This window comes from Rhinopithecus roxellana, chromosome 12 (genome assembly GCF_007565055.1).
Source record: "Rhinopithecus roxellana isolate Shanxi Qingling chromosome 12, ASM756505v1, whole genome shotgun sequence".
Lineage (NCBI taxonomy): Eukaryota > Metazoa > Chordata > Mammalia > Primates > Cercopithecidae > Rhinopithecus > Rhinopithecus roxellana.
In genome coordinates, this window is record NC_044560.1 from 30,745,792 (window position 1) to 30,772,399 (window position 26,608).

A 26,608-nucleotide genomic window follows, 5' to 3' on the forward strand; every position below is an offset into this window, starting at 1 on the left:
GTTTCAGTTACACTCACTGACTTGGGTGCTACTTCTATGGTTTATCAAAGCATAGAACCTTTAACCTGTGTCGGTCCTAAAGGTCAACAAGGTCATATTTTTTTTATATTGTTCCTATCAATATTAACCTTTGGGGACAAAATCTTTGACAACAATTTGGTGCTTTTTTAAACATTCCTCGTATTTCTTCAGCTGCCAAAAATATGATGTTCAAAATGGGCTACAATCCTTTAAACTCACAGCCACTGTTCACCAGCCTCAACCTTTACAATTAAAGTGGAAAACTCCCACCCCTGTTTGGGTGGAACAGTGGCCATTATCTAAAGAAAAACTTGGTGTTTTAAAAGAGTTAGTCAAAAAAACAATTGGCTGAGGGGCATATAGAGCCACATACTTCTGCATGGAATTCCGCTGTCTTTGTCATATAAAAAAAAAAAAAAAAAAAAAAGTAAAAAATGGCGTTTATTAACTGATCTTAAAACTATAAATGTTTACATTCAACCTATGAGGAGTTTACAGCCTGGTCTTCCTAATCCCACCCTTATCCCACAAAGTTGAAAATTAATGGTCATAGATCTCAAGGATTGTTTTTTCTCTATTCCATTACAACCTCAAAATTATAAAAAGTTTGCCTTTATTATTCCTAAAAATAATAATGGGCAGCCCACTCAAAAATATCAGTGGAAGGTTCTTCCCCAGGATACGCTTAATAGTCCTACTTTATGTCAAAAATTCATACAGAGGACTTTAAATCCTGTAAAAAATCAGTTTCCAAATGTGTTAATTTATCATTATATGGATGATATTTTATTGGCTACCCCTAATGTAACCCTCCAAAATCAAGTTTTTAAGGTTTTACAACAACAGTTAATTCATTATAATTTACAAATATCTTCTAAAAAAATACAAACTCAGTTCCCCATTCAATATTTGGGGTATCTATTGGCTAGAAAACAAATCCACCCACAAAAGGTTCAAATTAGGAGAGATCAACTTATGACCCTTAATGACTTTCAAAAATTGTTGGGGGATATTAATTGGCTTCGTCCCATCTTAGGTATTCCTATTTATAAATTGCAACATTTGTTTGCTGCCTTAGAAGGGGATTCAAATTTAAACAGTTCTCGACAATTATCCCCTACTACAAAAGAGAAATTGTCTTTTGTAAAAAATAAAATTAGTAAAGCTCACCTTGATTATATTATACCCGATCTTCCACTCTCTTTATGTCTTTTTTCATACTCCTCATTCACCAACAGCCATCTTACATCAAAATAATAACATTCTAAAGTGACTATTCTTGGCTAATAAAGCCATTAAAAAAATTTACCCTTGTATTAATAAATTGGCTAAATTAATTATTAAAGGGCAACATAAAACTCATCAATTGCTTGAAATTAACCCTGTAAAAATTATTACCCGATTATCTAATCAATACATTAAATCTCTACTAAAAACTCATAAAAGATAACAAGAGACTTGCGCTAAGTATACTGGTTCCTTTTCTCAACACTATCCCAGTCATAGGTTATTTGCTTTTCTACAACAATATTCTTTCCTGCCCTATAATCCTATTTCTTATACTCCGGTTAAAGGTCCCACCTTTTTTACTAATACTTCTAACAATAAAAAAGCTAGATACTGGACATCAAATAATTCAAAAATTTCTCACTATCCATTTAAATCTGTACAACAGGAAAAGCTTTTTACCATTCTTATGGTACTACAAGATTGGCCTCAAACCCCTTGTAATGTAGTGATTCCCAATATACTGTATATGTGACTCAGTATATTTCTCAAACTTCTTTACCATTACCCCCAAAAACCCCTTTACAAAAACTATTTTCCTTATTGTTTTTGACTCATACTTCACATACAACCCCCCTTTTTATCACTCATATTCGTTCACATTCAGCTTTACCGGGACCTTTAACTTTTGGTAATAGCCAAATTGATTCTTTACTTGTTGGCAATGTCCAACAGGCTCGAAATAAACATCAATTACATCGGTTTACGATTACAATGGCGATTTTCTATAACACACCGTCAAGCCCAAACTATTGTCAGAGCCTGTCCATCTTGTGCTCCTATTATTGCACCCTTTTTAAGTCCAGGTATAAATCCCCGAGACACTCAACAAAATCATATTTGACAAATAAATATAACTTATATTTCTTCTTTTGGTTGTTTAAAATATGTTCATCATATAATTAATACTTGGTCACACTTCCAATGGGCCACACCATTACCCTCTGAAAAAGCTGATTCTGTTATTACTCATTTACTTAGTTACTTTACAGTTATAGGAGTTCCTACTACATTAAAAACTGACAATACTCCTACTTGTTAGTCTCACAAATTTTCTGCCTTCCTCTCTTCATACCACATTCGTCATTCCACTGGTATTCCATTTAACAGTCAAGGTCAATTATTTAAAAAGCTAATACTACCTTAAAATTACAACTTTTAAAACAAACGGGGGAAGTGGACGAGATTCCCCAAAACATCAAATTCTGAAAGCTCTTTTTACTTTAAATTTTCTTAACTATTGGCGCCAATTACAGCAATCTGCAGCGGTAAAACATTTTCAACAACCATTAAAAAAGCCACAAGCTAACAATCTGTGGGTGTACTATTCTTCATTACAAGGCCAATATTTAAAAAGAAAAGTTTTACAATGGGGTCGAGGTTATGCTCTCGTTCGTACAGGTGCCAGAGACAAGTGGTTCCCATCCCGACGGTTGAAGCAGTGCCATGGCGAAGAGGAGCTGGCTGAAGGACTTCCTGGCGACATTTCAAAAATTAAATCTGAGTACTCAGAAAACCTTCACCTTCGAAACTCGACGAGCGGAACCCCCAACATGGGTCAGCTAAAAAAGTTTACTCAAGAAGCTGAAGGGGTTGTTCAACAAGCTAGACAGCCCAAAACCTCACTGACCTTATTTCTGGCTATGCTAGCTGTAGTAAATTGCCAGATAACAGCTGGAGAATTCACATATTGGGCTTATATTCCCTTTCCACCCTTATATCAAGGTGTGGCCTGGGGAGACAAAGAAGTTTCAGTATTTACTAATGATACTGCTTGGATGCCATCACCTTTTTAAAATCAGGATCCTGAGTTAGACACGGGTATAATAAACAGTTCATATCAATTTGGGGTGAAAGGGTTACCTATATGTCTTGGGAACAGTCCACATTGTTTACATGCTTCTCATGAGACTTGGGCTGTATGCTGTAATCATAGTCACATTGCTGCCTTTACTATGATTGTTGTTACTCAGAGTTTTAAATATAATCATATTGCTATGCTTAACGAAACCTCGCCTACTAATTATCCTTATATCCTATTCCTGATGTGTCCGGAGGTGTTTCCCAATTAGAGTGGATTAGATGTAAACGAAGTAGACCACGATTATTATTAGAGGTAAAAGGTAGGAATTACAGATACCTTGTCACTGACTGAAGTGTGCATGGAGATTTTCAGACTAAGTTTAGCCACATTAGCCTACAATGACATAAAATTAATCACAGCATTTATGCTGATGGTAATGAAACTATTATTTGGCATGATGGTGGCTTGTCGCCCCCTATGCCACATTTGGCCAACACCTCACAAATACAAAGTCATATATGAAAGTTACTAGCTACTGGCAAACCAATGTCTACTTTTACGGGAAACATGTCTTTAAATACCACTAATCTTTCTAATCCTTTGCATATATCTTTACATCGAAACAGATCTAGATATGTCATTGCTTGTGTTAAAAAAACCTTACTTGTTGTTAGTGAGAATCTTTAAATGGGATAATAATACAGAAGTAGTTAACCTTATGGGCAATTGTACATTTTTAAGCTGTATAAATACTACTTGATGGCATAATAATTGGAATAAGACTTACTCCAATATATATATTTTAAGAGCTAGAAAAAAAACCTGGTTACCTGTAAACTTGACACACACCTGGAGTAAATCTACTGGGGTTACTCAAACTTACAAAGTAATGCAAGATCTTGTCCACCGCAGCGGAAGAGTAGTTGGGATCGTCGTAACAACAGTAGTGGGACTTGTGGCCATTGCTTCCACCGCCGCTGTTGCTGGACTGGCGTTACATCAGAGTATCCAAAATGCAGAGTTCGTGCAACAATGGCATGAACAATCTCACTTGTTGTGACAACAACAACGAGACATCGATGCTCATTTGACTAAACGAGTAGATAACTTAAAACAAGTGGTTTCTTGGATAGGGGATCAGCTAACAGTGTTAAATACTCGAGCCTTGTTAAAATGTGACTGAAATACTACTCAATTTTGTATTACCCCTGTTCCTTTTAACAGCACTGTGCATAATTGGACAAAGATAAAAAGGCTTTTAATTGGCCATAATAATCTTTCCCTAAAAATACAAAAACTAACACACAATATTTCTAAAACGTTTCATAATCAGTTACCATTGCTGATTGGCACTAATTTAACAACTGGTATTGCACAAAGCTTGAAATCTTTAAACCCTATGAGTCCTATAAAAACTTTACTGACTTCTGTTTCTAGTAATGTATTGATTGTTGTTTTTGCCTTTGTCATTTTCACAGTCTGCTGGAAACGGTGCCAAAGGGCAAACACCGAATCCCAGTGAGCCCAACATGTGATGATGGTTTTGAAAGAAATTCAAACCTGTAAATAAAGAAGGGGGAGATGTAGAGGACTGTGTGCTCACAAACGAGATGTTCCCGATAAGCCCTGCTTTTGCAGACAAAGCAGGACGGTCCTTCTCTGCAAACAGAAAGGACAAAGGAGCCAGCTGTAAACAGTGGGCTCTGGGAACTGGTCAATGTTTACTGATCTTGGGAGTCAAGGAAAGGTCAGAGAAGCAACACATGCCCCACGACTTGGTAACATTCCACAAACGGCTGTATAAAATAAAGCAGTGTGTGCCGTTTGGCGCGGCCGCCATGTATGTCTTGTCCTGTGTTGTCTTGTGTGTTCATTCCTTTGTTTAGGAAACACACAGACCCCAACATACAGTTACATAGTTTCTTAATTTGTACACTCAAGATGGAAATTTCCCATTTATATAATCACAGGTTAATTGTAGTTCATAGTTGGTTAAGCCTGAATTTTGTTTCCCCAATGTAGTAATTTACAAGAAAAATAATGCGCTTGAATTATTAATATTTTTTTCTTTCTTTTCTTGAGACAGAGTTTTGCTGTTGTTGCAAAGGCTGGAATGCAGTGGTGTGATCTCGGCTCAACACAACCTCCACCTCCCAGATTCAAAGTATTCTCCTGCCTCAGCCTCCCGAATAGCTGGGATTACAGGCATGAGCCACCGTGCCTGGCCGAATTAAATTTTTTAAAAAGTAGATTATCAGGCCTGGAACAGTAGTTTACACCTGTAATCCCAGCACTTTCGGAGGCCGAGGCGGGTGAATCACGAGGTCAGGAGTTCTAGACCAGCCTGGCCAACATGGTGAATCTCTGTCTCTAATAAAAATACAAAAATTAGCCAGAAGTGGTGGCAGATGCCTGTAATCCCAGCTTCTCAGGAGGCTGAGACAGATAATTGCTTGAACCCGGGAGGCAGAGGTTGCTGTGAGCCGAGATAGAGCCACTGCACACCATCCAGGGCAACAGAGTGAGACTCCGTCTCATATTAAAAAAAAAAAAAAAGTCCAGGTGCGATGGCTCACGCCTGTAATCCCAGCACTTTGGGAGGCCGAGGTAGGCGGATCACCTGAGGTTGGAAGTTCAAGACTAGCCTGACCAACATGAAGAAGCCCCATCTCTACTAAAAATATAAAAATTAGCCAGGCCTGGTGGCACATGCCCATAATCCTAGCTACATGTGGGGCTGAGGCAGGAAAATCTTTTGAACCTGGGAGATGGAGGTTTCGGTGAGCCGAGATGGTGCCATTGCACTCCAGTCTGAGCAACAAGAGCGAAACTGTCTTAAAGTTCAGAAGCCTGTTGAAAGGAAATAAACTTAAGTAACATTTGATTAAGAAATATTTTAGGTTGGCCACTGAAAACAAATTCAGCTGATTTACTTATTTGTTTTTGTTATTATTTTTTGAGATGGAGTCTTGCTCTGTCGCCCAGGCTGGAGTGCATGGCACGATCTTAGCTCATGGCAACTTCCACCTTCTGGGTTCAAGCTATTCTGCCTCAGGCTCTGGGGGAGCTAGGACTACAGGTGCCTACCACCATGTCTGGCTAATTTTTGTATTTTTCATAGAGACGGTGTTTCACCATATTGGCCAGGCTGGTCTCGAACTCCTTACCTTTTGATCTGCCCGCCTTGGCTTCCCAAAGTACTGGGGTTACAGGTGTGAGCTACCGTGCCCAGTCCGATTTATTTATTTATTTTTTAATGAGAAAAAGGAGACAATGTGCTGAGTCTGTGTCTGGCTATGTGATAGGTAAGAAAAGAGAACACCATCTGAGTCATTATGGGAATGATGTTTCTTTCCTGATACTGTTCCTGGAGCACACAAAGGATGGAGAATTTTATTTTATTTTATTTTATTTTTATTTATTTCTTTTTGAGATGGAGTCTTGCTCTGTCACCCAGGCTGGAGTGCAGTGACCTGATCTCAGCTCACTGCAAGCTCCGTCTCCCGGGTTCATGCCATTCTCCTGTCTCAGCCTCCCAAGTAGTTGTGACTACAGGCGCCCGCCACCTCGCCCAGCTAGTTTTTTGTATTTTTTAGTAGAGACGGGGTTTCGCCATGTTAACCAGGATGGTCTCGATCTCCTAACCTCGTGATGCGCCCATCTAAGCCTCCCAAAGTGCTGGGATTACAGGCTTGAGCCACCGTGCCCGGCCGAAGAATTTTATTTTATTTTTTATTTTTTGAGAAGGAGTCTTGCTCTGTCACCCAGGCTGGAGTGCAGTGGCCGGATCTCAGCTTACTGCAAGCTCCACCTCCCGGGTTCCCGCCATTCTCCTGCCTCAGCTCCCGGTAGCGGGACTACAAGGCGCCGCCACCTCGCCCGGCTAGTTTTTTGTTTTTGTAGTAGAGACGGGGTTTCACCGTGTTAGCCAGGATGGTCTCGATCTCCTGAACCCATGATCCGCCCGTCTCGCCTCCCAAAGTGCTGGGATTACGGCTGAGCCACCGCGCCGGCAACTTGCATGTTCTATAAATTTTGTAATTATCTGAAAAATGGACATAGTAACCTTAAGATTAATCATATCCTAAACGTCATACAAAAACTATATTTTTATGTTTCCAGTTATTATTAATATTACAAATATTTTATGTGTTTCAGATTTATGCAGTTTTATTTGTTTTTATACTTTATAGAAGAATGTAAGGGTTACGCACTATTATTATTATAGTAGAATTTTATATGTGTCTGTATAGTTATACTTAATAGAAAGGTATTTGTTTATATATGGTTTTTTTGATGCTGTCTAGAATCATTTTAAGTTTTTCAACATAAAAGACTTATTTTAGCATTTCTCTTGTATATATGCAGAGTATCACTCTGTTTTGGGGCTGGTCTTGAATCCTGGTCTAAAGTTTTTCTGACTGCCTTGCCGTCCTAAATGTATAGGAATTACAGACATGAGCCACTGTGCCTGACCACCATGTAGCAATTTTTTTTTTTTAAACTGTGTTAGTGGTGATGAACACGCTTACCTTTCATTATGGAAAGTCTTTTTTTTTTTTTTTTTTTTTTTTTTTGAGACGGAGTCTCACTCTGTCGCCTCGGGCTGGAGTGCAGTGGTCGGATCTCAGCTCACTGCAAGCTCCGCCTTCCGGGTTCACGCATTCTCCTGTCTCAGCCTCCCGAGTAGCTGGGACTACAGGCGCCCGCCATCTCGCCCTGCTAGTTTTTGTATTTTTTAGTAGAGACGGGGTTTCACCGTGGTAGCCAGGATGGTCTCGATCTGCTGAACCTCGTGATCCGCTCGTCTCGGCCTCCCAAAGTGCTGGGATTACAGGCTTGAGCCACCGCGCCCGGCCGGAAAAGTTTTTGCTCACTGCAAGCTCCGCCTCCCGGGTTCACGCCATTCTCCTGTCTCAGCCTCCTGAGTAGCTGGGACTACAGGCGCCCGCCTCGTCGCCCGGCTAGTTTTTTGTATTTTTTAGTAGAGACGGGGTTTCACCGTATTAGCCAGGATGGTCTCGATCTCCTGACCTCATGATCCGCCCGTCTCGGCCTCCCAAAGTGCTGGGATTACAGGCTTGAGCCACCGCGCCCGGCCTTTTTTATTGTTTTTTAAAGTAAAATAATTTCTGATCAAGTATTATGGATTAAGAATTTTTTTTATTACTTCAAAATTTGGAAAGCTCTGTTTTTTGTTTTTTGTTTTTTTTTGTTTTTTTCATCTTCAAGTAACCTGTGTACTACTTTATTTTTATTTATTTTATTTTTTCATAAGTTATTGGGGTACAAGTGGTGTTTGGTTACATGAGTAAGTTCTTTAGTGGTGATTGTGGGAGTTTTGTGCACTCATCACCCGAGTTGTATACACTGCACTCTATTTGTAATCTTTTATCCCTCGTTTTCCTCCCACTCTTCTCTGTAAGTCCCCAAAGTCCACTGTATCATTCTTTTCTTTTTTTTCTCTTTTTGAGACAGAGTCTTCGCTCTGTCACACAGACTGGAAAGCAGTGACACGATCTCAGCTCACTGCAAGCTCCACCTCCCAGGTTCACGCCATTCTCCTGCCTCAGCTTCCCGAGTAGCTGGGACCACAGGCTCCCGCCACCACCCCTAGCTAATTTTTTTAAATTTTTTTGTAGAGACGGGGTTTCACCGTGTTAGCCAGGATGGTCTCGATCTCCTGACCTAATGATCCTCCATCCTCAGCCTCCCAAAGTGCTGGGATAACAGGCCTGAGCCACCAGGCCCGGCCTCACTGTATCATTCTTATGCCTTTGCATCCTTATAGCTTAGCTCCCACATATCAGTGAGAACATGTTTGTTCTCACTGAGTTTGTCCATTTCTGAGTTACTTTACTTAGAATGATAGTCTCCAATCTTATCCATGTTACTGTGAATGCCAATTAATTTATTCCTTTTTATGGCTGAGTAGTGTTGCATCATATATATATCTCACAGTTTCTTTATCCACTCATTAGTTAATGGGCATTTGGATTGGTTCCATGATTTTGCTATTGTGAATTGTGCTGCTATAAACGTGTGTGCAAAAGTATCCTTTTCATATAATGACTTCTTTTCCTCTGGGTAGATACTCAGTAGTGGGACTGCTGGATCAAATGGTAGTACAACTTTTAGTTCTTTAGGAATCTCCACACTGTTTTCCACAGTGGTTGTACTAGGTTTACGTTCCCACCAGCAGTGTAGAAGCGTTCCCTGATCACCGCATCCACACCAACAAATACTGTTTTTTGATTTTCTTTTCTTTGTTATAACCATTCTTGCAAAAGTAAGGTGGTAACCTATGGTGATTTTGATTTGCATTTCCCTGGTCATTAGCAATGTTGAGCATTTTTTCATGTTTCTTGGCCATTTGTATATCTTCTGTTGAAAATCGTCTATGTATGTCCTTAGCTCAGTTTTGATGGGATTTTTTTTTTTTTTTTTTCTCGCTGCTTTGAGTGCATTGTAGATTCCAGATATTACTTCTTTGTCAGGTGTATGGATTGTGAGGATTTTCTCCTACTCTGTGGGTTGTCTGTTCACTCTGGTGTTCCTTTTGCCATGCAAAAGCTCTTTAGTTTAATTAAGTCCCTATTTTGACACTATTCCACAAGATAGAGAGAGAATCCTCTCTAATTTATGCTTGTTTTAATTGCATTTGCTTTTGGGTTCTTGATTATGAAATCCTTGTCTAAGCTAATGTCTAAAAGGGTTTTTCCAATGTTATCTTCTAGAATTTCTATAGTTTTTTTTATCCTTTCCCCATTTTATGTTTTTGTTTGCTTTGTTGAAGTTCAGTTGGCTGTAATATTTAGGTTTATTTCTGGGTTCTCTATTCTGTTGCATTGGTTTATGTGCCTATTTTTATACCAGTACCTTGCTGTTTTTGTGACTTTGGCTTTATAGTATAGTTTGAAGTCAGGTAGTGTGATGCCTTCAGATTTGTTCTTTCTGCTTAGTCTTGCTCTGCCTATGGAGGCTCTTTTTTTGTTCTATATGAATTTTAGAATCATTTTTTCTAATTCTGTGAAGAATGATGATGGTATTTTGATGGAAATTGCATTTAATTTGTAGATTGCTTTTGGCAGTATCATTTTCACAATATTGAGTCTACCCATTCATGAGCATGGACTGTGTTTCCATTTGTTTGTGTCATCCGTGATTTCTTTCAGCACCGTTTTGTAGTTTTCCTTGTAGAGGTCTTTTCCTTCTTTGGTTAGGTATATTCCTACTTTTTTTTTTTTTTTTTTTTTTTTTCACAGCTATCGTAAAAGGGGTTGAGTTTTGATTTGACTCTCTGCTTGGTCGCTTTGGTGTCTAGAAGAGCTACTGATTTGTATACATTAATTTTGTATCTGAAAGCTTCCCTGAATTATTTTATCACTTCTAGGAACTTTCTTTAAAAGTCCAGGGTTTTCAAAGTAAACGATCATATCATCAGCAAAGAGTGACAGCTTTACTTCCTCTGTACCAATTTTGATGCCCTTTATTTCTTTCTCTTTTCTGCTTGCTCTGGCTAAGACTTCCAGTACTCTGTTGAAGAAGTGTGGTGAGAGTGGATAGCCTTGTCTTGTTCCAGCCCTCAGAGGGAATGCTTTCAACTTCTCTTTATTTAGTATTATGCTGACTCTGAGTTTGTCATAGATGGCTTTTATTACCTTGATGTATGTCCCTTGTATGCCAGTGTTGCTCAGAGTTTTAATCATAAGGCTTGCTGGATTTTGTTGAATGCTTTTTCTGCATCTATTGAGATGATCATGTGATTTTTGTTTTTATTTCTTTTTATGTGGTGTATCACATTTATTGACTTGCATTTGTTAAACCATCCCTGCATCACTGGTATGAAACCCACTTGATCATGGATTCTGTTTTTGATATGTTGTTGGATTCAGTTAGCTAGTATTTTGTTAAGGATTTTAGCATCTATTTTCATCAGGGACATCAGTCTGTGGTTTTCTTTTTTGATTAATGCCCTTTTCTGGTTTTGGTATTAGGGTGATGCTGGCTTCACAGAATGAATTAGGAATGGCTCCCTCTTTCTCTATCTTGTGGAATAGTGTCAATAGCATTGGTACCAATTCTTCTTTGAATGTCTGGTAGAATTCTGCTGCATATTGTCTGGCCCTGGACATTTTGTTGGCAATTTTTAAATTACCATTTGAGTCTCGCTGCTTGTTATTGGTCTGTTCAGGATATCTAATTCTTTTAAGCTGGGTGGGTTGCATTTTTCCAGAAATTTATTCATTTCTTTTGGGTTTTCTAATTAGTGCACTTAAAGGTGTTGATAGTAGCCTCGAATGACCTTATTTCTGTGTTGTCAGTTTTAATATCTCCCGTTTCATTTCATTTCTTTTCTTTTCTTTTTTTTTTTTTTTTTTTTTTGGAGATGGAGTCTCGCTCTGTTGCCCAGGCTGGAGTGCAGTGGCCAGATCTCAGCTCACTGCAAGCTCCACGTCCCGGGTTTACGCCATTCTCCTGCCACAGCCTCCTGAGTAGCTGAGAGTACAGGTGCCCACCACCTCACCCAACTAGTTTTTTGTATTTTTTTTTTTTAGTAGAGATGGGGTTTCACCGTGTTAGCCAGGATGGTCTCCATCTCCTGACCTCATGATCGGCCCCTCTCGGCCTCCCAATGTGCTGGGATTACAGACTTGAGCCACTGCGCTGGGCTGCGTTTCATTTCTTATTTAGGTTATTTGGATTTTCTTTTTTTCTTGGTTAATCTTGCTAATGGTCTATCAATTGTATTTATGTTTTTAACGAGCCAGATTTTTGTTTTATTTATCTTTTGGGTTTTGTTTGTTTCAATTTCATTTCATTCCACTCTGATTGTGATTATTATTTTTTTTCTTCTTCTGGGTTTGGGTTTCATTTGTCCTTGTTTTAGTTTCCTTGAGGTGTGAACCAGAGTGTCAGTTTGTACTCTTTCAGACTTTCTGATATAGGTGTTCAGGGCTATGAACTTTCCTCTTAGCACCGCCTTTGCTGTATCCTAGAAGTGTTGATAGGTTGTATCACTTTTGTTGTTGAGTTTGAAGAATTTTTAAATTTCCATTTTGATTTCATATTTGACCCAATGATTATTCAGGAGCAGGGCTTTAAATTTACATGTATTTGCATGGTTTTGAAGCTTCCTTTTGTAGTTGAATTCCACTTTTATTCCACTGTGGTCTGAGAGAGTGTTTGATATAATTTCATTTTCTTACATTTATTGAGGCTCATTTCATGGCCTATCATACGGTCTATTTGGAGAAAGTTTTGAATAGAATGTATATTCTGCAGTTGTGGGATGGAATGGTATGTATATATCTGTTAAGTCCATTTGCTCCAAGATATAGTTTAAATCCATTGTTTATTTGTTGGCTTTCAGTCTTGATGACCTGTCTAGTGCTGTCAGTGGAGTATTGAAGCCTTCACGATTATTGTGTTGCTGTCTATCTCATTTATTAGGTCTACTAGTAATTGTTTTATAAATTTAGGAGCTCCAGTGTTAGGTGCATATATGTTTAGGATTGTGTTATGTTCCTGTTGTACAAGACCTTTTACCATTGTATAATGTCCCTCTTTGTCATTTTTAACTGCTGTTGCTTTAAAGTTTATTTTGTCTTATATAAGAATAGCCCTTATGAACCTCTTGTTTAGTGTGATATTGTGGGGTTCTCTGGCTTAGGTGAATAGCAAGTCATTTTCATGAATTACCTCATGCCATTGGGGAAGAGGTATCCTCATTTAAAATTTTTTTTATAGTGGTTCCTGTGTCTCTCATTCTGTATTATTTAATTTATTTGAAATATTAAAAGTTAATTTATTAATCTTCATTGTTTTATGGTAGCTTTCCAAAAATTTTATACTTTTTTGATTGGGCCATGTTTCCCTAATATTCCATACATATTGTAATCATTAATTAAAATTTGTACATCAAAAAAGCTACCTGTTACAATCTTCATAATGTGCCCTTGTCCTGGAAGTCTGAAACCAATTGTCTTGGCTAGAAATTCTGAGAGGCTGTCAAACATATTCTTAGAATGCATCTTGTTTGAATTTTTTCTTTTTTTTTTTTGTTAGGTAAAGAATGTTATTCATGTTTCTTCTTAATAGTAGTGACTTGCTATATCTATTTTTTGTGTGTGGTACCGCATTCTCTGCTGCTGTAACGTTTAACTTTGGTCTCAGCAGATTCATGCTGTCATTTTATTTTATTTTTATTTTTTTGTTTTTTATTTTTTTATTTTTTGAGACAGAGTCTTGCTCTGTTGCCCAGGCTGGAATGCAGTGGCTGGATCTCAGCTCACTGCAAGCTCCGCCTCCCAGGTTTACACCATTCTGCTGCCTCAGCCTCCTCAGTAGCTGGGACTACAGGAGCCCGCCACCACACCCAGCTAGTTTTTTGTTTTTTTTTTTTTTTAGTAGAGGCGGGGTTTCACCGTGTTAGCCAGGATGGTCTCGATCTCCTGACCTCGTGATCCACCCATCTTGGCCTCCCAAAGTGCTGGGATTATAGGCTTGAGCCACCGAGCCTGGCCGATTTTATCTTATTTTATTTGTTTAATTTTTTTTGAGACGGATTTCACTCTGTCGCCCAGGCTGGAGTGTAGTGGCATGATCTCGGCTCACTGGAAGCTCTGCCACCAGGGTTCATGCCATTTTTCTGCTTCAGCCTCCCGAGTAGCTGAGATTACAGGCGCCCGCCACCACGCCCGGCCAATTTTTTGTATTTTTAGTAGAGATGGGGTTTCACCATGTTAGCAAGAATGGTCTCAATCTCCTGACCTCGTGACCCACCCGCCTAGGCCTCTCAAAGTGCTGGAATTACAGGCATGAGCCACCGTGCCTGGTCTCAAGCTGTCATTTTAAAGCATGTCACCATTTCTTTCAGCACTTTATGTCATGAGAGACAAAACCAGTGTCTGGAAAGGCCCCTAGAAGCCAGAAATAAATATGCATGTGCCACTGTTTTATATGTCTTTAGTAATGAAATCAGGAGTTGGCAATTTACTTGTTTTGTTTTGAGACAGAGTCTCACTCCGTCACGCTGGCTGGAGTACGATAGCACAATCTCATCTCACTGCAATCTCTACATCCCAAGTTCAAGTGATTGCCTCAGGCTCCCGAGTAGCTGAGACTACAGACGTGTGCCACCACACCTGGCTAATTTTTGAGTTTTTAGTAGAGATGGAGTTTTTCCATTTTGGCCAGGCTAGTCTTGAACTCTTGATCTCAGGTAATCCACTTGCTTTGGCCTCCAAAAGTGCTGGGATTACAGGTGTGAGCTGCCATTCCTAGCCAACAATTTACTTCTAAAGACAGTATGTCCTTTTGGGGAGCAGGAAGCGCTGCGTTCGGAAACTGTAACAGACTTCTCTTTCCTTTTATGTGGCTGTTTGCGTTGTGCTTACTTGGGGCACTCTACACACTTAACTCATTTATAAATTTTCAACAAATGTATTTTGGTTAGTATGCTTTTGTTACATTTATATGTCTATGAAGAAATTAGGGCCTGTCTTATTTTGTTGTGCCATCTTGCTTATGTGGTTTGTATAATTTTATAGGTTATATTTGTAAAGTATATTTATCTGAGTCTAGCACGTGGAATAATTTGTTAATTTCATTTCTTCCAGTTATGTATTCTCATTTTACACAAGACTTTTGGCCAGATCAGAGCATAAAAGATTCTTTCCAAGAAGTAATACTGAGAACATACACAGGACACAGGATGTGGACATAAGAATTTACGATTAAGAAAAGACTGTAAAAGTGTCAATGAGGGTAAGATGCATGAAGAAGGTTATAATAAACTTAACCAATGTTGGACAACTACCCAAGGAAAAATATTTCAGTGTAACAAATATATGAAAATCTTTCATAAATATTCAATTTCAAATAGACATGTTTAGTGAATGCTGAAGAGAAGTTAAAAGCTTTGCAACATTTCTTATATTTGTAAGGTTTGTCTTCAGTATGAATTACCTTATGTTTAATAAGGGTTGAGAACCATTTAAAGGCTTTGCCACATTCTTCACATTTGTAGATATTCTCTCTAGTATGAATTCTCTTATGTTGAATTAAGTGTGAAAGCATGAAAAATGATTTGCTACATTTTATACATTTCAAAGTTTTCTTTTTAGTCTGTCTAATCTTATAAGACAATTCATACTGGAAAGAAACCCTACAAATGTGAAGAATGTGACAAAGTTTTTAACAATTCTTCAACCCTTATGAACATAAGATAATTCATATTGGGAAGAAACCGTACAAATGTGAAGAATGTGGCAAAGCTTTCAGGCAATCCTCACACCTTACTAGACATAAAGCAATTCATACTGGGGAGAAACCCTACAAATGTGAAGAGTGCGGCAAAGCTTTTAACCATTTCTCAGCCCTTAGGAAACATAAGATAATTCATACCGGGGAGAAACCATACAAATGTGAAGAATGTGGTAAAGCTTTTAAGTGGTCCTCAAGACTTACGGAACATAAGGTAATTCATACTGTAGAGAAACCCTGCAAATGTGAAGAATGTGGCAAAGCTTTTAGGCATTTCCCAGCCCTTAGAAAACATAAGATAATCCATACCGGAAAGAAACCCTACAAATGTGAAGAATGTGGCAAAGCTTTTAACAATTCCTCAACCCTTTTGAAACATAAGATAATTCACACTGAGGAGAAACCATACAAATGTGAAGAATGTGGCCAAGCTTTTAGCCATTTCTCACACCTTACTAAACATAGGATAATTCATACAAGAAAGAAACCCTACAAATGTGAAGAGTGTGGTAAAGCATTTAGTCAGTCGTAAAACCTTACTAAACATAAGATAATTCATTCTGGAGAGAAACCCTACAAATGTGAAGAATGTGGCAAAGCCTTTAACCAGTCCTCACACCTTACTTGACATAAAATGATTCATACTGGCGGGAAACCCTACAAATGTGAAGAATGTGGCAAAGATTTTAACCATCCTTCAACCCTTACTAAACATAAGATAATTCATACTGGGGAGAAACCCTAAAAATGTGAAGAATGTGTCAAAGCTCTCAACCATTTTACAAACCTTAATACACATAAGATAATTTATACTAGAGACAGACCCTTCATATGTGAAGAATGTGGCAAAGCTTTTAACCAGTCCTCAAGCCTTAATAAACAGAAAACAAATCATACTGGGGAGAAACCCTAAAAATGTGAAGAATGTGTCAAAGCTCTCAACCATTTTACAAACCTTAATACACATAAGATAATTTATACTAGAGACATACCCTTCATATGTGAAGATTGTGGCAAAGCTTTTAACCAGTCCTCAAGCCTTAATAAACAGAAAACAAATCATACTGGAGAGAAACCCTACAAATGTAAAGAATGTGGCAAAGCCTTTAGTCCTCACACCTTAAATACATATAAAATAATTGATACTGGAGGAAAACCCTACAAATGTAATAAAGGTGGCAAAGCTTCTAACCATTGCTTAGCTGTTACTTAAAATGAGAGAATTTCTAAAGAAGATAAACTCCGCAAATGTGAATAATATGGCAAAGCTTTTAACTGGTCCTCAAATCATACTGAATGTAAGATAATTCATACTGAAGAGAAACCCTTCAAATGTGAGGAATGTGGCAAAGCTTTTAATCAGTCCTCAAATCTTACTGAACATAAAATAATTCATACTAGAGACAAACACTGCAAATGTGAAGAACAGGCAAAGCTTTTAACCAGTCCTCTAACTTTACTCAACATAAAATTATTTATACTGGAGAGGAATGCTACAAATGCAAAGAACTTGGCAAAACTTTTAAGTACTTCTCAAAACATACTGAACATAAGATAATTCGTACTGGAGAGATACTTTACAAATATGAAGAATGTGGCAAAGCTTCTAACAGGTTCTCAAATCTTACTGAATATAAGACAAATTGGAGAGAAACCCTCCAAATATGAAGAGTGTGGCAAAGCTTTTAACTGGTCCTCAAACCTTACTGAACATAAGGTAATTCATACTGAAGAGAAACCCTACAAATATAACTACTGCAGCAAAGCTTTTAACTGGTTCTCAGACCTTACTCAACATAAGATAATTTATACTGAAGACAAACTGTAAATGTGAAGAATGCGGCAATGCTTTTAATCAATTCTCAAACTTTACTAGACATAAGAAAATTCATACTGGAGAAAAACCCTACAAATATGAAGAAGGTGGCAACGCTTTTAGCCAGTCCTCAACTCTTGCTAAACAAGATAATTCAATGGGAGAGAAACCCTACAAATGTGAATAATGCCATAACCATTCTTCAATACTTAATACACAATTTATACAACCTGCAAATGTGAAGACTGTTGCAAAGCTTTTAACTGGTCCCCAAACCTTACTGAACATAAGACAATTCATAATGGAAACTAGCCTTACAAATATGAAGAACATGCAAAGACTGTAACCATTTCTCACATCTTACCACACATTAAGGTAATTCATACTGAAGAGAAATCCTACAAATGTGAAGAATGTAACAAAGTCTTCAACTGACCTTCAACTCGTACTAAACATTAAGAGAACTCATACAGAAGATAAATTTTATAAATACGAAGAATGTGATAAAAGCTTTGAAAACATTCAACCCTTATTGCACATAAGATAATTTATGCTGCAGAGAAATTCCACAAGTATGAAGAATGAGGCAAAGTTGTTTTTTTTTTTTTTTTTTTTTGAAATGGAGTCACACTCTGCCACCCAATCTGGAGTGCAGTGGGGCAGTCTTGGCTCATTGCAACCTCTGCCTCCTGGGCTCAAGCAATTCTCCTGCCTCAACCTCCCAAGCAGCTGGGATGACAGGCGCCTGCCACCACGCCCAGGTAATTTTTGTGTTTTCAGTAGAGATGGGATTTCACCATGTTGACCAGGCTGGTTTTGAACTTCTGACCTCAAGTGATCCACCTGCCTTGGCCTCCCAAAGTGCCCCAAAGTGCTGGGATTACAAGCACCTGGCTGAATGTGGCAAAGTTTTTAATAAGTTATGAAATCATACTGGAGAGAAACTCTACAAACCCAAAAGACATGACAGTGCTCTTGAGAACACCTTAAACTTTTCTAAACATAAAAGAAACCATAGTGTCAAGAAATCCTAGATATGAGTAATGTCACAAAGCCTTTAAATGGTTGTCACACTTGATTGTAAGATAATTTATCCTGGAGACAACTCTATGAAGAATGTGGCAAAATATTTAACGAATACTCACACCTATCATGTAGGAAAGCATTTGTACTTGAAAAAAAAAAAGTACACCTATAAAGAATGTGGAAAAGGCATTAATATCTGCTCACATCTTAACATCACAGAGTTTGTACTTAATACAAACATTAAAAATGCAATTACTGTCAGAATATCTTTTAGAAAATATAAGCCTTAGAATGGTGAAGAGTATTTCTTTTGGTGACAAACATTACGAATATAAAGACCGTTGTATACTCTATTTGTACCACAGATCTTGTTGTGCATATTTTGTACTAGAGAAAAACCTTAAAGTTGCTCAAACTTTGTTCATTATCGGGGAATTTATAATGGAAAAAAAACTTACAGATGCAATAAATTTGGAAAAGAAGTTGATAAACTACAGCTTAGAAAACAGTATACTAAGATTTTTTTTTTGTAGATGCAGTAAATATGAAAAATATTCAATCCAAAATTAACTCTATGTAAATGTCAGAGAATTCACAGTAGAAATGTTAAGGCACTGGCACTTCAGACATTACACTAAATCAGAGGGTTGAGTATAAAAAATAATTTCAATCTAAAATTTAGGTAAGCTACTTGCATATAACTTTAAAAAGGAGATGATTTTTTGGAGAATTATAATCACATTTGAAGTATTTTTTTGTATACTTCAAATATCAAAAAAATTAACCTTGCAATATTGAAAACATTTACAGACTCTTTGAAAAGCAAATAAGGATGTAATTCAACTCTCAAATTACTTCATGCTCTTCAGTCCTGCTTTATTTAAATGTGAAAGCATGCTATCAATTGTTGCTGCATCAGAGATATGAGATTCGTTTTTATTAGGTGGGCATTATTTATGACCTTTTTCTTAAAGGAGAAAGGATATTAAAATATAAAATGCATGATAAAAATCTAAGTGGAGAGGCTTTTTGTGGTTAACTTGCAATATTGAGTGATGTATGAGGTAGGTGTTCTGAGGAATATATTTTTGTGCATTATAGTGAGAGAAAAACATTTTAAAATTGTAGTTAAGATTAAAATTAAATTAGTGATGTATTATATTAATTGTGCTTTTATGTAATGCAGTACATTCATAAATTTTTAGATTGTATGTGAACTTAACTTTTTAAACATATTTTGACATGTTAAGTCTACTGTATATTCAGTGATGTGTTATGTCACTCACTTGAACCTATCCCACCTTACTCAAGGGCATAGGTAAGTGATGGCAACAGTTTACTATTTGGTAACAGCGGAACAACATCTCTAGTAATCTCTTTTTTCAGTGGCTTTAACATGCAAATAAGTTCAAGAATATTGTTCTTGTAGGTTAAATTTTTATACTTTTAATCTTATTTAAACTTCTTTTTCTTTTTTTTTTTTTTTTTTTTTTTTTTGCCTTGACAGATTTAAACTTATTTTTCTTAACTTTTGTGGGTACATAGTATGTATATATATTTCTGCCATGTATAGCATATTTTGATACCAGCATAAAATATGCAATAATCACAGCAGGGTAAATGAGGGATTCATCACCTTCAACATTTATTCCTTGAATTACAAGCAATCCAAATCTACACTTTTAGTTGTTTTGAAATGTACAACTAAATTGTTATTTATTATAGGATCATTTTTGTGGTCATAATAAAAATCATATAGGAATGTAAATAAAATCCATACATATCTGGGTCCTCAGTCAATATTTTTTTAAATTTGTTATCTATTTTTCTTTGAACCTGTGGCCACTATGCCTGGAAACATATACCTACAGACTTTTTAAAAAATTTACTTTATTTTTGCAGTTGCAAAATTTAATAGAGTGAAAACAGAGCTCCCGTACAAAGCAAGGGGACCCAAAGGGGGTAGCCAGTGCCGGCTCGAATGCCTGGGTTTATATCCTGATCATTGTCCCTCCCCTTATGCTCTCAGGCAAGATGATTGGCTATTTCTTTACCTCCCATTTTTGCCTAATTAGCATTTTAGTGAGTTCTCTTTACTATCTGTTGGTCGGGTGTTAGCTAAGTTGCAAGCCCCGTGTTTAAAGGTGGATGTGGTCACCTTCCCAGCTAGGCTTAGGGATTCTTAGTCGGCCTAGGAAATCCAGTTAATCCTGTCTCTCTGTCCCCACTCTCAATGGGAAAACCCAAGTGCTGTTGGGGAGGTTGGCTGACGACTGCTCTAACTGCTTCCTGCTGAATTGGGGTGCAGTAGGGGTTGTGCCATTGAGATTTCCTCAGGAGCGGTGCCTTTGATGTCATCAACATTGGAGCATGGGCTAGCAGGCCAGTCCAGGGGTTCACGGTAGATCTTAGTCATGTACTGCATCTAGGGCTCCATTTGAAGAATGATTTGTAGCTTTACAGCTTCGATTCTGGAAGAGAGAAAATTAACAAGGAGGTTAAAGATACAGGGATTGAAATGTATGGCCTGCAGTGCAGGGGATTATTTCTTTGGCAGACTTCACAGGCCCTGACTATCTGCTTGATGGTTTTAAAAAGGCCTCGTCTAGTAAATAATAATTTGGCCATCTGATAGGTGCTATTAATGCCTAAATGAAAGGTTTGGTGAAGGGTTTTAATTAATTTCCATTGGTTACCTGCAGGCAAAATTATTTTTCCTTCTTTGGTGGCTAGGCATCCTGAGGGGGAGGAAACTATGTCCTTGTGAGGTTCCCCATTCTGTTTCTCCTGCTGAGTACTAAGGCTTGGTTTCCTGGAGGGGATTACCCCCATACTAGGGGTCCTTCTATAAGCATTTCTAATGGAGGGTCCTGCCTTGAGGCTCTTTCTGCTTCAATATCCGCTTGGTGGTTCCCCTCTATTTCCCTTTCCTTTCCTTTTTGATGACCCCAGCAGTGTAAGACTGCCACCTCTTTAGGTTTCTGTACAGCCAATAATAATCTCCTAATGGCTTCTGATGTTTGATAGGTGTTCCCTCAGAAGTTAGGAATTCCCTTTCTCTCTATATTGCTGTGTGGGCATGGAGGACTAGGTAAGTATACTTAGAGTCTATATATATATTTACCCTTTTTCCTTTTCCTAATTCTAGTGCCTGAGTGAGGGCTATTAGTTCTGCCAACTGAACGCTAGTTCCTGGAGTGAGAGGATTACTTTCAAGTATTCCATTATCACTGACCACTGCACACCCCACTTTTCAAAGTCCTTTTTCTACAAAGGAACTTCCATCAGTATACAAGTTGAAGTAGTGATCAGTCAAGGGAACCTCTAGAGGGTCCCTTTGAGTGGTGTAGGTTTGAGCAATTACCAGTTGACAGTTATGTTCTATCTTTTCTTCATTGTCTGGAAGAAATGTGGGCTGGGTTAAGAATTGCACAAGTGCGCAGTCGCAGCCTCAGTCCTTCAATTAATAGAGCCTGATATTTAAATGAACAGTTGTCTGACAGCCACAAGTCTCCTTTAGCAGTGAGTATACTGTTTACATCATGTGATGTCCACACAGTAAGATCTGTTCTCTGTATTATTTTAATGGCTTCAGGTACTAAGACAGCTACTGCCGCCACTACCTGTAAACAATGAGGCCAACCCTTTGCCACTACATCAATTTTCTTACTCAGATAGGCCATGGGTTGCAAGCTGGTCCCTTGAACCTGTGTAAGGACTCCTAGAGCTATTCCTGTTTTTTCTGTGACATATAAAGAGAAGCCTTGCCCTGTTGGCAAGCTTAACACTGGGGCTTGGTTTAGGGCCTTCTTTAGGGCCTGGAAAGCCTCTTTTGCTTCAGGTGTCCATCTTACTAAATGGGTTTTGGCTTTCTGAGTTTCCTTAATTAGTGTATATACTGGCCTGGCTATTTTGCTGTACCTGGGAAACCATATTCAGCAGAAGCCTGTTATGCCAAGGAACCCTCTTAGTTGCTTTTAGGGTTTTGGGATGAGGATAAGCCAGTATAGGCTGGATACGTTCCTCACTGAAGGTGCTAGTGCCTTTGAATAATTTTAGCCCTAAGTATTTAACTTACTGTAAGCAGAGCTGAGCCTTTCATTTGGAATCCTTGTAGCCACAAGTGGTGAGGAAGTTTAAAAGCACTTGGGTGGCTTGATGCCACAAGGTTTCTGAATGGGTGGCTAGAAGTAAATTATCCACATACCGAAGGGCAGGAGTGTCCAGTTATGAGAACTGGCTCGAATCTTGGGCTAATGCCTGGCCAAATAGATGGGGGCTATCCCTGAACCCTTGGGGGAAAAAAAAAAAAAAAAACAAGAATTGAGAGTCAGGATGTACAGGGATGCAGAAAAGACATCCTTAAGGTCCAGGATTGTAAAACACTCTGCTTCCTCTGGTATTTGGGAAAGCAGAGTAGAGTATAAGGGTTAGGTACAGCTGGGTATAGAGGGACAACGGTCTCATTGATAATCCTGAGATCTTGCACTAACCTCCACTGTCATGTTAGGTTCCTGTACTCCTAAAATTGGAGGATTGCGGGGGCTATTGTGTGGTTTTACTAGGCCTTGGGCTTTTAGGTCCTTAATGATCTTTTGGAGTCCTTGTTGGGCCTCGGGTCTAAGGGGGTACTGCCTTTGGTAGGGAAAGAAGGTGGAATACTTTAGTATGACTGGAACAGGACAGGCGTCCTTTGGTTGCCTACATTGTCCTTCTGTTGCTCAGACTTCAGGATTAATTCCTTCCTCAAGCAGAGGACAACAAACGGGTGTTTCTTCCCCTATGTTCAGGTGTATAATGGTCCCTGCTTTTTCTAGAATGTCTCTCCCTAAAAAGGGAGTGGGGCTTTCAGGCATAATTAGAAAAGCATGTGAAAAGAGTAAAGTTCCCCAGTCACAACTTAGTGGCTGGGAGAAGTATCTAGTGACTGGCTGTCTTAGGACCTCTCAAATAGTGACAGATCTGGAGGACAGTTGTCCGGGACAGGAGAGTAAGATTGAAAAGGCCACACCAGTGTCCAGGAGACAGTTAACCTCCTGACCCTCAAAGCATACGGGGCTCTGTGAGGGTGATGGCATGGGCTGGTGCTTGCCCTGGTCACCCTCAGTCCTGCTGCTGGATCATCTGGTTAGTGACTTCTGACTCAAAAGACCTTCATCCCCTGGGGCAGTGGGCCTTCCAGTGATTCCCTTGACATAAGGGTCATGGATGAGGGGGTGGCTTATTTCTATTTGGACAGTCTTTTTTAAAGTGTCCTTGTAAACTGCACTGGAAGCAAGCCCTATTAGGCATTCGATGTGCCCAGCCTTTCTGTGTTCCAGAGCCTCCAAAGTCCGCTTGCCTGAGGGTCATGACTAAAGTGGTGGCCTTTTTTTTTTTTTATTCTCATTTGTCCCATTCAGCCTGCTCCTCCTGATCTCTATTATAAAAAACTGAGGTTGCCAAGTTCGATAGGGTTTCTAAGTTTTGCTCCGGTCCTAAGGCAGATTTTCAAAGTTTTTTTCTAATGTCTGCAACTGACTAAGTGATGAACTTACCTTTTAAGATTAGTTGGCCTTTAATAGAGTCAGGTGACAGAGAGGTGTGCTTCCTCAATGCCTCCCTTAGTCTCTCCAGAACAGCAGTAGGATTTTCTTCCTTTCCCTGTGTTATAGTGGACATCATTGAATAATTCATAGGCTTCTTCCTAGTTTTCCTTAGTCTTTCTAGCACGCAAGTTAGCAAGTGTCTGCAGCACCAATCTACATGTTCTGATTCTGCGTCCCAATGAGGGACTACACTGGGAACTGCCTGCTGGCCTGTGGGGAATCATTCTCTTTCCTCTGTTGTCATCCTATCATTGACCTGACTGAGATACCAGAGATCACCAAACTCTCAGGCTGCAGTTATGGTGGCACTTCTCTCATTTGGAGTTAGTGTCTGATCTAGCAGTAACATTTTATCTCTCCATGTCAGATCAAAGAATTGTCCTAGCCCTTGTAAAACATCAATATAGCCATCAGGGTTATCTGAGAATTTACCTAGGTCTATTTCAGTTTGCTTCAAGTCTGACAGGGAAAAGGATACATACACGCTGACTGGGCCGAATTCTCCAGAATACATCTTAGGGGCGTTTTTGCCTGGGAGGGAATATTTCCCATCTGAAAAAAAAATAAAGGCGCTGGCACCCTTCGTCATTTTCCGATGAGCGTTAGTCCTACAGCGTCCTCTATGGTCTTAATGCTTATTCCTTTCCAGGGTGTGTAACCACCCATGGACTTCTGCTCATTGGATTAGTTACATTTACTGATGTAGCAGTCCTGCACCTGTTTTCCTGCCTTTCTTGACCACAAAGAAAGGGGTCTGGGCTGCTGGATTCTAGTGGTCCTTTACCAGCGTGCCCAACATACCTTTGCACTCGGAGGTGAGTTCTAGAGCTAGGCTGGGTTCCTGAGTATTCCATAACAACCCAGTTGCCCCATCAAGATGCATTCCCATAAACAACAGTTCATATGCAAATTCATTTCAGAGAGGATGTGGGTAACCTTTTGAGTCAGGACTGAGATAGAGTTTTTTGATTCTGTAAGCACTTTAAGGCTTGGCTGAGAGCAAACAACTCGCATGTTTGACAGACCAATTTGGCAATTTCCCTAACTCTGCCTCTACAAGAGTTTACCTCAATTACTGAGTACCCGTTGCTTTTTTTTTTCTCTCTCTCTCTCTCTCTTTTCTCATTCACCTGGGAGGAACCAGCTATGGTCCTGTCTGGAAGGGAGTTCTAGGTCTGGTCAGACCTTTGTATGGTAATTAAGATTTAAATACCCTGTTAGGAAATCTGCTGGTTTAAGGGAATTTTCAGTGGTCAACGTTAAATCATCGTTTTCTAACAAAATAGCTTCATACTTTAAGATTTGAGTTAGCAAGCTACTTTTTGCGGGCTTTTTTGTTTTGTTGTTATGTTGTTGTTGTTGTTGTTTTTGACTTAGGATAGCTCTGAACTGGTGAAGTGCTCACAATGAGGTTTTCTCTAAAGTTATTTTTCTACTTTTAGCAAAGCATTTGCTGCTACTGACTGAATGCATTTGTCTTATCCATGGGTTACTGGGTTAAGGATTTTTGATAGGAAGGCTATGGGTTGCCAGTGGCCTCAGTGCTTTTGGGCTACACCCTTGTTTACACTGACAACCAAGTGGTATCGGAGTATTATAGGGTCATGGAGAAGACCTTCAATGATCAATTATAGGTTTTAAATTTACCCTGACTTTTAAAGGAATAGGGCACACATTTTCTTTACTACTTCTATCTTTCTCTTTCTTTCTCTCCTTGACTCCCTCATTGTTTCTCTCTCTCTTTCCCCTCTATCTCTCTCTCTTTCTCTCCTTTTCTCCTAGCTCTTTACAAACTTGGGGCCCTGGCAAGGGTGGTGGGGAACAGTTCCTACATAACTGCCCATGCCAAGAGCTGTATGCCTAAATTGGGAAGGACACCAGGAAAAAGACTCTCGGGTCATAGCCTAGGGGCCTAAGGATGCAGCTAGAACTTCCTTAGATCCCTTTGGAGATACAGCTTGCTAGAGTAAATGAAAGTCTGAACCATTAGTACCTAGGAGGCAGGGATCGGAGGAAGTAGATTCAGAGATAAGGAGAATTTTGGGACTACACTTTCAAGAAAGTCGTAGTCGGGACCCAGGAGGTATGGGTCAGAAGGAAAGGTAGGGGTGCACGCATGGGCGACTGTTGAGTAGAGACTTCTGGCTGCACCATTATATCAACCAGCTAATGCTGGGAGTTTGGGACCACAGCTTTCTGCCTCCAGTGGGCCCTTGGTTTCCCCAGGAAAATTGAAAGCGGAAGCTGGCTCCAGGCAGACCAATGCTCCCAACCCAGAAGGGTTGGGGGTTGTTGGAAAGCCCTTTCCCAGACAGCCTCACACCTGAGTCTTAAGTCCAGTGGCCGCACTAATCATTTTTAACCAGCCGATGGGTGCCCGGTATTTTCCTTCAATTCTAAGGAAGGATAGGACAGAATAGCAAGCAAAAGTGGTCCAACATTACTCACCGCTTTGGAGGTCCCTTTGTGGTTGCCAAAATGTTACTGGGGGGGTCTTTGCTCATAGAGCTCCCAAGATGGTGGCGGGCTGCTTCTAAGATGGCAGCAAGCCTCTTGTTCTCTGAGCTGGGGTTCTTGGCCTCATGGATTCCAAAGAATGGAATCTTGGGCCATGGAGTGAGTGTTATAGCTCTATTAGAAGCCGTGGGCCATGCAAGAGAACCGTGGAACCCAGTGACTAGAGTTCAGCTCGATTAGGACAAACCCGGGCACTTGGCCATACAGGAACAATGGCAAGCCTTTAGCCTGATTGGGAGTGGCAGTGGGCGGCTTGCTGGATCAGGAGCACAGCGGACACCC

General features: G+C 39.3%; 1 protein-coding gene and 1 pseudogene across 1 annotated transcript; both read left to right on the top strand.

Annotated features, from left to right (window-relative positions):
- The first annotated feature begins 14,875 nt into the window (after positions 1 to 14,875).
- On the top strand, positions 14,876 to 15,911 carry LOC115900723 (zinc finger protein 729-like). Its single transcript, XM_030942318.1, has 2 exons — positions 14,876 to 14,881; positions 15,342 to 15,911. Exons 1-2 carry the CDS (start codon positions 14,876 to 14,878, stop codon positions 15,909 to 15,911), a joined length of 576 nt encoding a protein of 191 aa, XP_030798178.1.
- Positions 15,912 to 16,964: 1,053 nt separating this feature from the next.
- LOC115900724 lies at positions 16,965 to 18,229 on the top strand (annotated as a pseudogene).
- Positions 18,230 to 26,608: the final 8,379 nt, after the last annotated feature.